Source organism: Brassica rapa, chromosome A01, assembly GCF_000309985.2.
Source record: "Brassica rapa cultivar Chiifu-401-42 chromosome A01, CAAS_Brap_v3.01, whole genome shotgun sequence".
Lineage (NCBI taxonomy): Eukaryota > Viridiplantae > Streptophyta > Magnoliopsida > Brassicales > Brassicaceae > Brassica > Brassica rapa.
In genome coordinates this window covers 2,953,657-2,971,971 of record NC_024795.2, presented here as the reverse complement: position 1 = coordinate 2,971,971, position 18,315 = coordinate 2,953,657, and the positions used below count along the sequence as shown (strand labels likewise).

Genomic DNA, 18,315 nt, shown 5'->3' with positions numbered 1-18,315 from the left:
GTCATACTTATAATAGTTTACACAGGACCTTACAAAACAACCAAAAAAACTAGTCACCAGTTGTACTTTACAAGCACATAGTTAATTGTTCTACTATCTATTAATTGTTATCTCTTTTTCTTTTAGGACGGAATCCGAACTAGTATTTTAAGAAAGTTCCAACTAATGCATTATTCCAATAGTTTGTTTTGAAGTTCTAGTTGGCTTGACTCTTCATCAACTTGAGTCTTTTATATTGATGCATCTCTATGCATATACGATGGTTTTTACTAGTTCTAGACGAATTAGCTGGGATTAAACTAACTAAATTGAATTCAATAGAACAAGCATAAATATTTGAATAATTTTTAAAAGAATCAAAATAAGTAAACTAAATTGAAATTACATAAAAATGAACGGATATTTGAATTATATTTTATAGCCTGGAGTTGTTTTTAAAAGTTAGTAAAGATTTGATAAAAAAAAAGTTAGTGAAAAAAAATCAAAGGTAAGATTTTTTTTTTTTTTGATAACCGAGTGTCATGATCCTACCGAAGTGGTCCAGACTAGAGACCGAAGCGATTAAGGACCTAGCTTGCACTGGTCACCATGTGGATTACCGTGAACGGTCTTCGGTCTCGGCACCGGGATTCTGCATGTGAATTTCTCAGTGGCCGTGATTCAAACCCAAATGAGTTGTGAGCCATATTTACCACCAGAGCTAAAAGTCCGATTCAAACGTAAGGTTACTGCATCATGTATAGAGACGCAGAGTAGTGACGCCATCATATTGACGTCGTCATGTAGAATATCCGAGAGTGAAGGCTTTAGACGAGGACTTCAAAAACGATGGTCCAAGTCTTATATTATATCACTACTCCACGTAGCATCCATAAACAACACTCTACAAAAGACTTTTTGATTTTTTCCAACCATTTGCGACTTATGTAATTAACTTTTCCACGAGCCCTAACCATTTTCTTCATCAACAATAATATTATAATTCACGAGTCGTTAACAATATCCAGTGTGATCAATATCTTTATCGGTCGTGAATTGTCAGCAATATAGCATCACTTTTGCTAGGATCGAATAACAAACAATGTGGTATATAAGACTAAGAAAATTGGGTCCTGGTAATGTGCGAGTGTTTTATTTTATTAGTGAGGATTCTGTCATCGTGGTTTATACGAGAGAACGAATCCCCTCGAATCATAAATTGTATCATCGTCCCACCGTTAGTTGGCTTGTTATGTTGACTATTCTCTACTTGTTTTCTTAGTCGATTAAATTTTCAAAAGGCAGATATGAATCCGCAGGAGGTACTTTAAACCTATATATAGAAAACTCAATATTGTCAACATCTGATTATACAAATTTCGATATGATTTTAACTACATAAAAGAAGTTTAATATTTACCCGTTTCTAGTAAGTATTATGGAACAACTAAATATTTCAAAATCTTCATGTATTCCATGTGACTAGTGGTTAGTTTTGTATCCTTGTGTGTTGGAATAATTAAATTAAGATGCTAACACTGACTAATTAATTTTGAACAAACAAACAGAAAGGTGGGGGATATGAAGGACAAGAAAAAAAGAGGTCAATGTCGGAGCCGCCCAAGATGGCAACTTGTTCACACCATAAGAGGCTTCTCTTGAGCTGGAAGTCGTGGTCGAGTCTGGTCAAGATTTGTTGCCCTTTTCCCGTGTGGGTCCCCCTTCTTTGTCTTTTTCTACCCCGAAACTTCCACGTTTTTTGTATCATCCTCCTCCATTTTATTGTATGTATTTTTAATATATAAAGTCATCAAAGGAATCATCGATTAAGTCATCATACATGATACATATTCATTCATTAACTATTGACTATTGTACTCAAATATGATAATAATTATCAAATGCGACCTTTTTCACAATATGATATTTTTTTATGTGCACATGATGTATAAAATATTAGGGTTATCTCAACAACTGGGACAACCCACAATTGCAAAATAAACAGCTTAACGGGGTTTCCCTATACGTTTGATATTTCTTTATTTCCGTTAATAATAGAAAAAGAATTGCCGACATCCGGATCATAGTCACTGGGTCAAGCAAGTCAAGGGAAAGTTCGTAATTATCATTTCCCTCATTATTAGGATCTGGACGAATCAAATACTATTATTTAATGATATTTTTCATCAAACTGAACAGCATAATTTTTTTTAACATCGTCATCACTGAACAGAATAATTAAAGGAAACACGGACCCTATTGATATTCATGTAACGTATCAAATTTTCTTCAGCATGGGGCAATGCCGCCGAAATTGTTGAATCTTTTTTTTTGTCGGCCGTTGAATCTTAGTTACTTGCTTGTTCGTAGTTGTTATCATTTTCATAATTAATTGTCATCATTCATTTTAATTAGGTTTGAACTTTGGTTCTTAGTCTTGATAGTTATAACGTTCAAGTCTTTGGACGGTATATTTGAGAATGTCGTATAATCTAATTCGACCTACTTTCCAATTTATTTGATTAACTCCCTTTTTCAACCTGGCTTTTGTTACGTTTGCCTACTTAAATTAGAAAGAGTGTGTGTTTTTGTTTAACAAAATCTTTGTAAGAATTAATAAAATATAGGAAAAATTGCTAAAAGAGAACAAAAAATAAGGTTGTTGTCCCCTTGGTATAAAACCAACATAAAATTGTCTCAATAGTATAATTTTTTTCATAATCCCAAAATTAACCCTATATTTAATCTAGTTAAACATAATTTGAATTTTTTAAAAAAAGTTAATGGAGTAAAGGAAAAAAAACAGTTGAAAGGCAATCGAAAAAAAAGAGGTATAGATATGCATGTTAGAGAACAAGAGTTTGTGAGAAGAATCAAAAGAAAAACTATGGAAAAACCATAGATTGATGAAGAAGAGAAGGGAGAATCATTTTTTTATTTAATTTTTTCAGTAAAATTGACCATAACACGTTTTAGGAAGTTAGAATCTTCCTAGGGGATTTTTAGAATATTTTCTTAACTGAAATTTCATTAATTTTCGCAAAAAATCAGGTATTCTTATCCGTAGAAGGTGACTTCTAAAAGTGTAGAAGAATGATAAAATTCTGAATACACTTTCTACTTTGAGTAGACATAAGAGTACATTGTAGAAAACACATTCTCGAAAATTTAGAATACTTTATAAAAGTAGAAGATGCATTCGGAAGGAAAGTGGATATTTTTACGATTCGTAGAATGCGCATTCCTCTTTTTTAGAAATTTAGTAAATAGTAAAATGGGCGTTCTAAAAGAAGTAGATGAACCTTTTTATTTTAGAAATCGTTTTCTACTATACCATTTTTCGTAGAATACGCATTCTATTTTTAGTAGAACGTATTTTAAAAATCTTATTTACCAAGTTTTTGAACAAAAGAAAATTATCAGCTTGTGTATATTGATGTTTTATTAATTGTTTTTATTTTTAATATCTTTTTTTATTTACAAAATTATTTATTTCATTAGTTTTCAGAAATACAAAGGGTAAAATAGACAAAAAATAGACAAAATTAGTTTTATACCAAAGGGACAACAACCTGATTTTTTTATTGTCTTTTTGGCAATTTATTCTAAAATATATTACTGTATTCGTTTATTTGGCATCATTGATCAGTTATATGATATATAACTTATACTGTAAAGACTTACTCCACGTGGTAAGCTTTATACACACGTAACTAGATCACTCAAATCACACCCAATGTTTTGAAGAAACCCACTGATTTAGCCAATCACTGTGCTTCCACAGACAATGGTTTTTATTTATGTCTTGTTTTGCTTTATCCTTTTTCCTTCGAAGTCTTTAATGTATGAAGACTTTATGCTCTTTAGATTTATCGTCACGTTCCAACGACTTTCCTTCCTAACAAATCCAAAAACTTCTTTCTTTATGTTATTGCCCACAGACAACTCTTTCTAGTTAACGTATATATAAAGAAGCCACTACTCAATTCATTTCGGACCACCAAATTGCGACCGAAGAAAGCAAATCAAGACTCAAGTCTTTAAGCACCAACCACTCCTTTGGTCTGTGCGTCTTTAAAACAATCATTAATATTTTTTTTAATGGACTGTTCTTCGTTTCTCGACATATCTCTCAATCTCAACACCAACAGTCTCGATCGTAGTTTCCCGGAAAAACTTCCGGTGAGGAGTCCAGACTTCGCATGATCTATATATCATTTGTATTTTTTTGTTTCCTTTTGATTTTTATTGACTAGGGTTCATATTTTCAGAAAAAGGAGGTGAAGGTTTCAACTTCTGCTGATTTGAAAAGGAAATGGATGGTTAAAGATGAGGTTAGTTAGTGTGCAATATATTCGAATTGTTTGCGACAAAGTATATTAGTTCTTGGTGGTAATGATTATCTTAATGGTAATGAAACAGAGCGCAAGTGAGTTAAGAGAGGAGCTAAACAGAGTCAACTCAGAGAACAAGAAGCTAACGGAGACGCTAGCAACAGTCTACGAGAACTACTACGCATTACAACATCATTTGGAGAAGCTTCAGAGTCGTCGACAAAGCCCTGAAACAGATCAGTTGGAACAACCTCTAAAAAGAAGAAAACAAGATTCGGATGAATCCTTAAGCCTTCCTAATGGACTCAGTAGTGGAATAAATGAGAACAGCTCCAGCAACGAAGCTCATCATCATCATCATCAGCAGCAGCAGCAATATGAGCAGAAAAATCAGCTTATTTCTTGTAAAAGATCAGTCACTGATAGCTTCAACAAAGCACAGGTTTCAACAGTTTACGTGCCTGCTGTTTCTTCCGATACAAGCTTGGTAAGCGTTTCATCTGAATATAATGTCATGTCTATGTTTGTTATGGGGAGAGGAAAGCTAAACAGAGTGTTATATTTGTGGAACGACTTTGCAGACAGTAAAAGATGGATATCAATGGAGGAAATACGGACAAAAAGTTACAAGAGATAACCCCTCACCAAGAGCTTACTTTAGATGCTCGTTTGCACCTTCTTGTCCAGTAAAAAAGAAGGTACGTTACACACATTGAGTTTGATTTTCATTTGTAATTGTTTATCCCTGCTTATTCAGCGGTCTAATGATATGACTTGTGGCTTGTTTTGTTGTTGTTCAGGTGCAACGCAGCGCAGAGGATCCGTCAATACTGGTAGCTACATACGAAGGGACACATAACCACTTAGGTCCAAACGCTTCTGAAGGGGACGCTACTAGCCAGGTTGGATCAAGAACTATGACTTTGGATATGGTTCATGGTGGTCATAGTTTAGCTTTGGAGAAGAACGAAAGGGAAACTATGCAAGAGGTTTTGGTTCAGCAAATGGCGTCTTCCTTAACGAAAGATTCAAAGTTTACGGCTGCTCTTGCGGCTGCTATATCTGGGAGGTTGATGGAGCAGTCTAGAACATGAAGCTTTCAGTGAACATAGGAGTGGCCTTTTTCTTTCAAAATTTATCTTCTACGTAGGAGAAAAAGATGGAACGTTAGTGTTGTACATATATATTGTACCTACATGAAAAAAAAAGCATAAGCATTCAAGAAAATATAAGTCTTAGAAAAATGGTTAGACAAAAGTTAGTTAATTTGAACTCAGTTTAGAATAAACAATTGTGAAAATCTGGTTTATGTATGAGTTGAATCCGGTGATCACATAGCAAAAAGTTTATTATTGAGTAGAAGTGTTTAAACAAGTCAAGCTCATTTTATCTACAAAATAAGCTTCATGTATTATTGAGTAGAAGTGAATAAATAAATTAGCAAAAAGGTTAGTCTTGGTTTTTCTTTTTATATTGAAGGAATGTTAAATTAATTCAAACAAAAAAAAAAACTTTTTACATCGTGTGTTACTTGTATCTTAAAGTTTTTGCTGAAAAATAAAGATTACATATGAAAGCTCATCAGTACGAGAACCATGTTTCCATGGCCTTCACACACGACAATGCCCCCAGCTGCTGCATGCTAGACAGCTGGTTCCTGACCTGTTTGTCAATCAACTTGATCAAGGACAGCGGTGTACGAGAGTCTTCCCCATGTCTTCTTCGGTTTCTTTCAGACCAGATAGCAAATAAAGAAACCTGAAAAACGTATCTCAGAAGGAAACGTTGCACCTTTCCTCTGTTTTGATCTGTGAGACAGCCAATAATCTCACTGATATATCCTTCCTGTGTCATAAACGGCCGTTTGTTCTGCTTTTAGAAGAACAACAAGCTCAAAGTTCAGGTGAGAGGCTTAAAGGATAAGCTTCCAAAATTCGATTCAGGGTCTACTAGGCTGTTTAACTTGTCTGGCTAGCTTATTATCCTGCAAAACTCCAACCGCAAAGAATTAGAGGTGTTTCAAGAGGGAATCATACATCTTAGAACCAAAGCCTTTCGTAAATAGACAAAATATTTTTTTTCGAAGGAAATTTAAAAACTGAACAATGTTTCTCCTGTGGTATTCATCAAAGAGTAGCAGAAAAAAACATATGATAATTGATCAAATCGCTCATTTTTTGTAGACAAGACAACTTCAAACCAGTCAGGGGTCCCCCACATCTCTTTCTGGCGTCTTTCAATAGTAATTTCCGCACACCAAATCTTTGTCTCATGAGGAAGCTTGTTAACATACACTTTCTCCTCCCATAAAATCACCATTTTTCCACCATGATTGGCCGCTTTAGCATGGATGTAACCCGAATAAAAGGGAACCAATCCCTTCAAACCCTTAACCGTTTCCCACAAATTTTCCTCAGAGTCATACCAATCGATCATACAGCTATTACAACGATACAGCACGTTGTCTATCACACAAAAAGATGAACTGAAACCAGCCCTATCGATGAACAAGGGTCCTCTTCTCCATCTACCTCTATTCAGCTCATATGTATCACCTTTCTCAGCTGTCACGTAAACTTTTCCACCATACCCTATGCATCGGTACCTAGTAGCTCTTTTGCATATTTCTTCGCTAGGACCCGGCACAAACTCCCAGTTACCAGTCTTTGTATCGAATACCTCCATCCAGGTGGTTTTGTCTTTCTGGCTTCCTACTACATATATTTTCCCATCAAGAACGCAAACAAATGGGCTCTGACGTGGTACAAGCATGCTTGGGGCCTCAGTCCATGTGTGAGAATGACAGTCCATGACCATGACGCTAGAAGACGCAATCTTATTTCTTAAACCACCAATGACGTATACATTGGTACCAACGAGTGCAATAGCTGGCCAGAACTCGGGGAGAGATTGATGGGGAGATGAAACTGGGACCAAAACTTTCCTCGAGCTATTTGGTCTCCGGCAGAGAGTAAACCAACGTAGCGGCTTAGAATCATGATGGACTGATAAGCCCACGTAGAGACAACTCTCGGTGCGGCCTAAGAGGGTTCGTGTTTGGTAAAGCTCGGAAGAAGTAAGGATAGAGCGCAATCTCTTGGAGACTAAGGATATAATTGGGTAGTGTAATCTAGAGATACGAGCTAAACAATTCAATAGCAAATCATCAGGAAGCATCAGAATATTAAACGTCATCCTTCTTCTTTTAACCGGTGGCTCTTCTCCGATCAGTTTTGCCATCAAGCAACGGGTTTACACAATTTCTTGGTGTGATCACTTATTCTTTTCTCTATTGCTCTCTCTAGTTCTCTACTCTTATTTGCTACGAATGATTCTTTGTATTGACCTTGTCAACCTTTTATAGCCGAGAGTGCTCTACTCTACCTCTCTTTCCTTTTAGCAGGCTTTGACTTTTCTCTTTAAATTTCCTTTTGTATATATCTCTTCATATTAAGTAAATTATATTTTAAAAATTTCACAAATCGATTTTTCCAAAAACATTAAACGACAAAAAACTAATACTACTACTAGTAGTTTTAACAAATCTTTTCGATTAGATTTCTCATTAAGACAAAAACAGCAGAAACACATACAAATTTGAGATAAGCCCTTCAAGATATGGAATGTCTCCTGCGCCTGGACGACGAGCTAGACGACTTCGCCTGCGGACTCTGCGAGCTACCAGACGAAACTTCAGAGCTCTTGTTACTCTCACCTTTCCCTGGCCATATCTTCTCAAAGATCCTCCTTGACCTCGACGGCATCAGCTGCGGTCCACCAGCACCACCACCACTCCTCGTGCTCTTGCTTCCTCTGCTTTTCTTACTCAGCCCCACCTTCTTCGCCGCCTCTTCCTCGACAACCACTATGCTCTCCTCCGCCTTCTTCACCGGCGGGGTAGGCGAGTGGGAGGAAGCTGCAACAGAACCTACAGGGCTGTGGTTAGCTCTGAGCTGCTCAAAGTAGAGAACTTGCACCACAACTCGTAATGGAAGCCGCTCGTTCTGTGCTGCGTGTGCTGATGCTTCACTCGTCAGCTTCCTCACATCCATTAACCCACAAAGTCTCTTCTTTTCAGATTTAGTTAGCTCCGGATGTTCCTATACAAAACCCAAGAGTGTGACTAAAAACACTTTGGAGTAATTAGGTGAAAAACAAATCGAGTACAAGAGAGAATAAAAAAATTGGAAACTAGAGTAAAATGAACATATAAAAATATTTTATTTATTTATTTATATATATTATTTACTCTAAGTTTTTATTTTATTTTTTGATCAACATTTACTCTAAGTTCAACTTCAAATAAGAGGGCAAAAGTTTTACTCTCAAACCATAAAAGATAAAAAAAAACTGATAAAATGGAATACCTATTTTTTTTTGTAAAACACTTTTACTCTATTAGTTTTACTCTAATTCAACCATACAATCACACCCCAATTTTCAGAAACTAAGAGCATCTGCATCAGTTTGAAATGAGAGCTGCTCTAAGCAATATTATAATAAAATAAATGTATAAAATAGGAGAGAGGGAATAATTTAAGAGAGAGCTGCTCTATGTAAAGAGCTGCTGAGAACACTGCTCTCACTTTTGTCATTTTCTAATTGGTGTATTTTTTTTACTGTTTAAATTTAAATTACTATTACAATTGCAAGAACACTGCTCTTCACTTTTGTTACTGATGATGATGATGCTCTAATAACTGTAAAACAAGAAGAATGTAATAAAATGCTTTACATACCTTCAAGAAAGTGTCTATAGCTTTGTAGAGACCATCGTGAATAGGTCTAGCTGCGTCCGAGATCAGCTCAGACAACTCCACAAAGCCAGAGAGCGTTAGGTCACGGTTACTTGCGAGATACGCATCGATCAATCTCCCCACGCTCAACAAAACACCGTTCCCTAACACAAACTCCTTGTATCTATCATCCTCCGAGACACGCTTCTCATCCCCCACGAACCTATCCACAATCCTATGAACCAACTCCACTTCATGCAACAACAGATCCTTAACCGAGGCCTCGTGTAGCTTCAAGCTCACGTTTTCGACCAAATCCTCTTTCACCGTCTCATCAACTCCAACCAAGAACGAGACTTTGAGTAATTTCAGCAAGAAGCTGCAAGTAGAGTAGCTCATCGCTCTGTTAACCCTCGGCAGCAAGGACACAACCGTCTCAACAAGATGTTTGTTTGAAGAAGCTGCTTCTGACTCCATAGATTCAGGTAACCACCTTGCAACATAGTACCTAAGAGCTTCACTAATAACACCATTGTTCATCCTTCCACTTGACTTCACAGCGCTCATCACCTGCTTGAACATATCAATCTCAAGCTCACACACATCTTCGACCCACCAGTCTTTAGGAACCACATTCTCGTTTCTCTTCTCTCTATGATACTCGACGATCTTGTCCTGTTCAGATAGCTTCCTGTTGTGTGTGTAAGACCAAGTGATTGTCTCGGGGTTGACCAGAATCTTAGCTGAGACAGAATCTATGCATCTGGTAACGAGCTTCAGATCTTCGGACCATGGAAGAAGAGACTTGGTTGTCTGAAGCATGATGATGGAGTCTTTCCAGCTTCTGAAAATGCCTGAGTTGAGGAAGACTTCGATCTTGTATACGAGGTTACCGCGGTCAACGTCTTCGGTCATTTCGAGATACTCAGCTGCACATCGCACGGCGGTTATGTTGTAAGCGTTGAGTGTTACCGTGACCCCGTAGCAGAACTTAGCGCATATCTCAAACGCTTTGTGTCCTCCAGGGATGTCTGAGATAGTGATGTCATTGGTGTTTTCCTCGCTCGCTTCAGAAACAAGTCTCTGCATCCTATTGCTCTTAGATAGCAGCGGGAACTGAAAAACATTATAACTTAAGAATCAGTAAGTAAACTACTTATGCTGTAAGCAGTACAAAAGTGTACCTTATGGAGGTAAAATGTAAACTCTCCGACAATGACAGTAACATCGCTGTCTAGATCCGAAACAGCGTACCTGTGGAGAAGAGACCAAGAACATAATCAGCTAAACAAGAACTCTCCAGAATGATTAGTCAAAAACTATTTACCGAACATTAGAGATGTTATGTCACATTCAAAGCCATAAGCAAAGTCAGATTTAACATGTTTTAAGTATCCACAAACTAACAAAAGACTAAATCTTGGGTAAAAGAAATCATTTTTGTTATATTCTCATACGGAACAAAGCCAAGAAAGCAACATTCTTTAGACTACTTTAGAATATCCAGATGTCAAGTTTGTGAAGAGATGTCACAGCTGATAATTACAGAAACAAAGCATAAGTAAACAAAAGAAAAGAGAGATTCTTCACTTTCTGAATTTGTAGAAAACTCTTAATCATCATTTCCTTTTTTTTCTTTCCACTCTTACAAATCAGGACCACAAAACAACACATAAACAAAGACATATCATCTAATGGACCACTTCTGATACTCATATACCCCATTTATGTTACTTTTTCTTTGTGGTATTTCCCGCAAAATATGATTAGTGAAACCAATCAAAATGATGGTGTTGATGATAAAAACTATTCCTTTTTTTTTGTAACACTACTATATCGCTTAGATCAAAACCAGAGTATGTTTTACTATTCATCCACAGAGAAATAAGTCTACCTACCTCTATTCACAGATATCAATTGAAGTCACATATCTGTTTTCTTCTGGTGAAAATAATAGAAACAAAGAGAGTTTGGACTGGGACAAATGTTTCTAGAAACCTTTCAAGAGCAAGACAGATTAAATAAAACATGTGGAGAAAAATATGAATAGAAAAGAGAACAGAACAGAACAAGAAAAATCAGACATGCATAGAGAATAAACAGTAAGGATTCTATTTGACCTTATCAATTTCAAAAAATAGGAGCGGCAAAAATATTAATAAAATTTACTTACTTGTGGAATTTGTCGTCAGATTCAAATGTATCAGGCTTAGACCCTAGTTTCATGAACTTCATCTTCCTTTGTCTTCTTCACCACACCTTTTTTTAGTACTAAAAAAGCTCAAAGCTTTACACTTTCTCAAATCAAAACCAGAACAAGAAGGTGAGAAAAGGAAGGAAAAAGGGGGAAAATGTGGTTTCTTTTAACTTGAGGTTTGCTGGAAGAAGGAGAGACAGTTAATGGAAATGAATGTTAGAAAAGAGACAAGAAGAAACCAAACCCATGTTTTGCCTCACTATCTTTCTGCAAGAAACCCAAACTCTCCTCGGGCTACGGGACTTTTATGTTCTTTCTCCTATTCTCAACTAACCATTTACAAACGCATTTATTGTCTCTCTGTGGTCACAGAGAAGAACCATAAAGTTTCAATCTTTTTTTTATTTTATTTAATTTTTCCTCTCTGTCAACTTTCCAAGAAAATAAAAAGTTTCAGAAAGAAAATCCCATCGTCATAATAATCACACACAAAGAAAAACAAAACGTAAATGGCGTAAGATAAAGAGAGGAGAGAGAGAGAGAAGAAAAGGGTTTTGTGTAGCAAGTAAGAGAGAGAGAGAGAGAGGGAATTAATAAGTAGGAAGAGGAGAGAGAGATGAAGCCAGTCGCCGCCAATGCTTTTAAAGCAGAGATGATCCGCTGGAGATCTTCTCGTTCCCTTCTTCTATTCTTCTTGGCTCAAATCTCAATGAAAGGTTTTACTACTTTTTTTCTGATTTTTATCTTTCTTGGCTTTGAACTCGGGAAGGGAAGAGGAATGATGATGATTTATTTTCGGTCTGACGAAGTTGTCTCTCCTACAATCCTACTCTCTGAAAAAAAGTATTTAAAAAAATATAAAAAAGGCAATAAAAGAGAGTGGGAATCTAGCTGCAAATATTCTACATTAGCCAGCTAAGTTGTTTTGAATGTTTGATTAACAACTGGTTTATCTCAAATTTTTTAATCACTTCAATTTATTCATTTCTTACGTCTTTTATGTTTATTCGCATTTAGACAACGGAAAAAGGTTTAATGCGTATGTATTTATCTTTTGAAAAGGGAAAGAGTAAACATCAATTGATAGAGATGTGCTTTTTTGAAGGACATTTTGACTGTCTGTCTCACGTAAACTGAATCAGACACATGGTGTCTCAAAACTTTTGACTGTCTCTCCCAAGTTTCTTATATGAGGATAAGGTGTTCATCTCTGCACATTTGAAGGAGACCGTCTATGTGTATTTCGTGAGCTAAACCCCCTTTCGACAATAGATCAGAGATCCTTCTCTTTCTTTAGTCGCCTAGTTTTTTACGTATGTCATCCTTTTCACAAGGAATCATTGAGACGGCGTGAAATCGACGCGCCATAAACTCTCTGGACTACAGAGTCCAAACGGAACCCGTTTGCCGAGAGAGTGACACTTTGACTTTTTGTATTACGTTATATTTCTAGATGCTCACGAAGTTTTAGTCAGACTTGCATTTCCTAACACTATTGACTTTCCATGCAAACAATGAAAACAAAGCTAACCTGATTAATACACAAATGTTTTCTTCGTAACTATGACCGACTCCTTCTAGATCTGAAACTACAATATAGTAGTAATATCTAAAAGTCAATAACTGTAACCAAATATAAAAATCACTAAGCGGAATCACACACACTCGTATAAAAAAATTAACTCGGCTTAACACAAAATGAAAGAATTAGTATTGCATAACAACTCATGCACTAATCAAGTGCAGGCAAAAACCTGTTCCGACCAACTTTTATCATTTTATTTCTCAACGTATTGAATATGGCGCATAACTTCTTTTCAACACTAAAACAAGGAAAAAAATTACTTATCCTCAGCTGTGTAATTTAAGCTTAAAGATTTAAATTTACACGATAATTTTGAATTGTTTAGATGACTGGCGATTATTTTACTTTTCTAGAAAGCAAATATATTACTTTGATAACGTAATTTTCTCTGAAAGGAAGCTTCATTTACATTTTCTCGAGTCATGTAAAGTTTCTCCTTTTTAGCGTCACTATATGTTTTTCTATTGATACTTTTCATACCCATGAGTATATCGTGTCTCGTATAATAAAGCTCAAAAAATGAATAATCAAACATAGTGTTCACAACTAGCTACTGCATGGTCGACTGCATGGTCGGACATAATAATGTAATTATGTAAAGATTGTTACAAAAACATATGATCACGGGGTTTTCCATGTACATAATTCAATTTTGGTTTCTGAAAATTGTCAAATCAACAATCATGTATCTTAATTGATTTTATCTGCTTAATTAAGGTGATCTATTACTCGACAGTTTTCTCAAGACTACGATAACAAAAATGGCATAGTGAAGATCTAAAATGGACCCGGTTTGGTTTAAAATGTATTAATGTCATTTGGTGGGGTCTGCATGTCAATTTTCTTTACGTGCCGTAGCTGTGTTCCACGTGATTAACGGCTCAATTATATATGAACGTAAAAACACGTATCGTAAGAGTCGCAACGTAGTTATGGAGATGTATGCATATGGTGACTATGGTCCCAAAGCTAAGTCGACTAAGTAGTAAATGAAGGTTGACACGCAGGGCTTGTTCGATCTAAATAGTGGCTTGATTATGTCAATATGCTGATTTGTCTGCGTCTTTGCTATAAGGATAAAAACATCTCTAATATAAAACTCTATTTTTTCTTTCAAAATAGAGTAAAAATGAATATGGAATAAAAAATTTCTAACTTTATTTTATTTTTCACTCTATTTGAACAAAAAAAATTATGTAAACTCTATTATAGAGTTGAATTGAAGCATTTCTCATCGCTATTTACTTTTATTCAATTTTTTTTAAAAATAGAGTAGTGTTGGAAATAACCTAAACACGTATATTTGACTTTGTTATCCTTTTATTTCATGCCGGTCATGTAATAACTCTTTATATGCTCTTCAAACAGAAAATAACTCATTATATACAATATGCTCCGTTATCTCTGCTCTGTTCAGATTTCAAAGTCCTTGAATTGGATAATGTATAAGTGGATTTATTTCTGGGCAAAAATATTAAGTAATGAATAGTTTATTTTTTCACTATTCGTCATGTTACCTTTCTCATTCCGAAATATCCGACTTCAAAAAAATATGCTTCCGGAGACTTCAAATTATGGTTCTCAGGCTCTCAGTCTCATCAAAGACTCGAATCTTGGAAATTATTTATCCTAAATGCATGAATTGTTTTTGTTTTAAGTACTAGTCATGTTACTTTACACTTTCCGCTAAAGAGTTAAATTTATGTATGACGAGTTTTCTAACTTAAAACAAAGACGAAAACTATAACCACTGGGTTGAATTTTTTAAGTAGGACTTTTTCGCTTTGATCATCTTGATTTCCCTTTTAACTTGAGATCCAAGTACGCAACCCCCATAGATCATAAGCATACATGTTAATGCTCTTAATGCGTACGAGACTTATTTTTCCACAAGGCCATAGCTAGCCAATTACGACGATTGCTGATCAAACTATATTTTTACCAAAACGTTCCGGTAGCATACATGATCTTCGACGACCCCTATCTTCGAGTATAGAACCACACGAAGTTAATTATCTCTCTCGCACTAAGAAAGTCATGCTTTATATGATCAATGTTAATGTCTTGGCTCATGGTGTATGTTAAGAACTCGATTTCATTCTCTCCTTACATTAGGAAGAAGGTTTCTGTATGAATGATTATGACACTCAAAAAATGGAATTTTCAAGTTTCTTGTGATCAAACTTTCATTAGCACTACGAAAATTTCATTAGCAAGTCAATGATATTACATTTCTAGCAAAAAAAAAAAGAAATGATTATTACAAAAGAAAATAATTGTCCACGTCTGTCATCCTTCTAGCCAAAAGAGTTGCACGTACAGACGTTATCATATGGGGTATAATAGGGTGTATTATTAGAAGTGTCATTAAACATATTTCCTCTTTGGATGAAATAATTATATGTAGATGCATAGGTAAGATGTTGAAAGCACAGAAGGAAAAGCAATGGCATGTGTTCATGAGAAAAGACTAGACGTAGCCTCCATTATTACGGAAGCATTATATTTATACAGTGTTCTACCTCTTTTACATTATATACACTGCATCCATATTAAATGCACTCCCATATTGTTATTATTCTCTCAGTTCATCTTCGTTGCAAACTTCATTTTTATCGAACTTTGCATAGAAAAGGCAAGAACATAAATAGAGTCAAAAGTAATGGTTTTGAACCTCAAGTATATGCGAAAGCTACAACGAAAACAATGCTTATAATTGATGTGGTTTCCTAGAGGAGTGGTTCATTTATGTTACTTATATTTTTATACTTGGAGTATACAAGCAAATTGAGTTTTCTAAAAATGTAAGAACATGAATACTAAATAAATTTCATTAAGAATAAAAATCGACAAAATGGTATACAAATTTGCAATTGAAGAACTTTTTTTGCTGTGATTACTAGTTTATTTTAGCGAAACCACATAGTCATTTTATAATTAAAAATTCCACTATTTTGCATAGTTTTTTTTTAACGTTGATTTATTATGATCATACAATTTCGCATAGTTTATAGAGAATAAAATAAATATGTTTGATACAATATTTTGTTTACAAGGAAACCGACTTTTCAACAACTATATAATACTTTAATGGCTATTAGCCTATTATCAAATTAAATATCGACAATACGAAAGATTCTAAAAATTGATAGTTCAATCTACACGGGAGATTATGTCGGTTTTTGCAACAAGCCAAGAATATGATTATGCACATAGCATTAGACTATCGTATTTGTGTTTTACGTACAATAAATAAAATATGCATGTCATATATCATTCTCAAATAAAATATGCATGTCATATATCATTCTCATATATACATACATAAAAGATTAGTCTTGGTGAATGATTTTTGACAACTATGACCTTGACATATGAGGAAACCTCACATTCAATTGAACCGTGAAGAATATATTCACGAATATTCACAAGCAAAACCAAAACTTCTAATTCTGAGATGAGAATGATTATGCCATTCGACTAATAGTAAATGTTTAGTGTTGGAAAATAATAATTAAAAGGTTAATTTAAGACAGGCGTGAGCATAAGGCATCATAAACAAATGATGGTGAACACTGACTATGGGGTCCAAACCTCCATAATTGCACCCTTGTGCTTCCTTCTCTTCTTCTTTTTTTTTCTCCTTTCTTCGTAAACTTATTTATAGTTTCCGGTTTAACCTCTTTTTCTTTTCATTTGAGTAAACTTTTTTTCGTTGGCAAGTTGCAAAACTTATTTGAATTATTTGGAATGTAAAAGTAGTGTCTAAGAATAAGTTCTGTCAGTGAAAAAGGGGAATGATTTTGGTCGTTTTCAGGCCTCTTTTTCTTGTTGTTTGCTTCTTGAGTCGCCATATACAAGACTCCAAAGAAATGGACTATATACTAGTTTGGATGTTTTGTGATAGTGGTGTGAATTTGGTGATAGTAACCAGTAAGAGCATCTCCAACCCATAACACTATTATAGTGTCAAAACCACACTATTTTAGTGTAATTTCAGCACTAAAAAAAAGTTCTTCTCCAACCATAACACCAAATTTCACACTAAAAGCTATTTTATAATATTATATGTATTTATATTTTTATTTGTCATTTATTTAATTGTCTACTTTATTAATAAATTAAGTGAATAGTGTTTTAGTGGAGTGAATAGTGTTTTAGTGTGGTGAATAGTGTCACACCAAATTTGGTGTGAAATTATAGTGTTGCACTAAAATAGTGTAATTTTTAGTGTTGGGTTGGAGAAGGTTTTAGTGTCAAAATCACACTAAAATAGTGTTTTGGAGTTGGGTTGGAGATGACCTAAGCAACATGTGCCGAATGAAAATTTTAAATGGGTCCACAAAAGCCAATTATCCAAATTTAAATAGCAGAAATTAATGCATTTGTTGGGGGTCAAAATATTGTTTTTTTTGTAACAAGTCAAAAATATTGTATAATCCAATGTTATATATTGTAATGTAACTATGAAACTAGCAGCTATAAATTTACGAGTGAGAGACTTTAATCAGGTAATGATGTTACATGCTAAACATACCCAAATCTCTTTAAGTTAATCATAGCTTATTAATGATACATATGTATGTTTTTCTCACTTCAATCTAAATCTCTAAACAGAGTATAGTGACATAATTATGCTGCAAAGTTTTTTTTAAATCATGTGTAATTGGAACCATTTACAAAATCAAACGATGGCCAACTTAATTTGACGAGGAAAATGATGATTAATAACTAAAATGAATCCAGTTGGTGAAGAGAAAGAAGAGATTGTCGTCCAGGTTTTATGCTCATAAAGCAACACATGAGTGTTTTTACCTAACACCCTATTTCTATACACTTGCTTTTTTTGGGCCATAAGTGGCCTCACCTAATTTTTCCATATTCTAATTCTAACGTTACGATCTTAATTTATGCTAATCCCCGTGTCCTTTTTAGAAATCATGCGAATAGCCAATTATCGCATAAATTCAACTTGTTATAATCTTGTAGTTGACTAATAAAATCATCATATTAGTGACATTTTGATAGTAAAAGTTAGTTGAAACTCGATGAAAAGACTTTACTAGGTGAGCACTACTTTATCTCATTAATTTGTCTTTGGGCTGGTACATTGATCGAATGTATACATTTTCATACATTGTTACGTGACAGAGTTGACAATAATCAAAACGCCCACGGTTTAAAGCCGATTCATTCTTTCTTCATCATTACAATAAAAACCAATAAAACTACAAATAAACTTAAAATTTTGAAATATTTCAAACTATGTTCTCTTTTAGAGAGTTCAATATGAGCCCAAATTACTGTAAACGTAATCAAAATCAAACTGAAAGAGAAAAAAAAGCCGGATTGAATCCCTGAAAACCATGCATGATGATACTCTCAACACATTTAGGATAAGGTCCAAAATATAAACACACAACTCAAGTCCATAATGTGAGACTGTGAACCTATCTCAAAACTGTGAAACGTGATACTTGTAAA

At 34.7% G+C, this 18,315-nt stretch overlaps 3 protein-coding genes across 4 annotated transcripts; 1 reads left to right on the top strand and 2 right to left on the bottom strand.

Annotated features, from left to right (window-relative positions):
* Positions 1 to 4,080: 4,080 nt before the first annotated feature.
* WRKY18 (WRKY transcription factor 18) lies at positions 4,081 to 5,407 on the top strand. The gene is given in 5 exon segments (NM_001301893.1): positions 4,081 to 4,161; positions 4,251 to 4,313; positions 4,402 to 4,800; positions 4,895 to 5,011; positions 5,114 to 5,407. Coding segments are annotated over 5 exon segments (954 nt in total).
* A 599-nt stretch (positions 5,408 to 6,006) lies between these two features.
* Positions 6,007 to 7,905, bottom strand: LOC103851521 (putative F-box/kelch-repeat protein At3g43710). The gene has a single exon (XM_018653687.2). It carries the CDS (start codon positions 7,551 to 7,553, stop codon positions 6,405 to 6,407), a length of 1,149 nt encoding a protein of 382 aa, XP_018509203.1. The 5' UTR covers positions 7,554 to 7,905; the 3' UTR covers positions 6,007 to 6,404.
* Positions 7,904 to 16,624, bottom strand: LOC103851510 (BTB/POZ domain-containing protein NPY1). Of its 2 annotated transcripts, none has more exons than XM_009128367.3 (4): positions 11,223 to 16,624; positions 10,234 to 10,303; positions 9,053 to 10,165; positions 7,904 to 8,413 (listed from the first exon to the last, which is right to left on the bottom strand). In XM_009128367.3, exons 1-4 carry the CDS (start codon positions 11,282 to 11,284, stop codon positions 7,925 to 7,927), a joined length of 1,734 nt encoding a protein of 577 aa, XP_009126615.1. In that variant the 5' UTR covers positions 11,285 to 16,624; the 3' UTR covers positions 7,904 to 7,924. The 2 variants fall into 2 exon arrangements, with proteins under 2 accessions (XP_009126615.1, XP_018509045.1); XM_018653529.2 differs by lacking the exon at positions 11,223 to 16,624 and adding an exon at positions 10,377 to 11,174.
* Positions 16,625 to 18,315: the final 1,691 nt, after the last annotated feature.

What these genes read in the sequence shown, in the direction of transcription:
- LOC103851521 (XM_018653687.2), bottom strand. Translation starts at nt 7,553, where the DNA reads ATGGCAAAACTGATCGGAGAAGAGCCACCGGTTAAAAGAAGAAGGATG.
- LOC103851510 (XM_009128367.3), bottom strand. Translation starts at nt 11,284, where the DNA reads ATGAAGTTCATGAAACTAGGGTCTAAGCCTGATACATTTGAATCTGAC. An exon ending in TCTGACGACAAATTCCACAA is followed by an intron (nt 10,304 to 11,222) that starts GTAAGTAAATTT and finishes TCTTCTCCACAG; the next exon opens with GTACGCTGTTTCGGATCTAG. An exon ending in CTATAGACACTTTCTTGAAG is followed by an intron (nt 8,414 to 9,052) that starts GTATGTAAAGCA and finishes GGTTTTGTATAG; the next exon opens with GAACATCCGGAGCTAACTAA.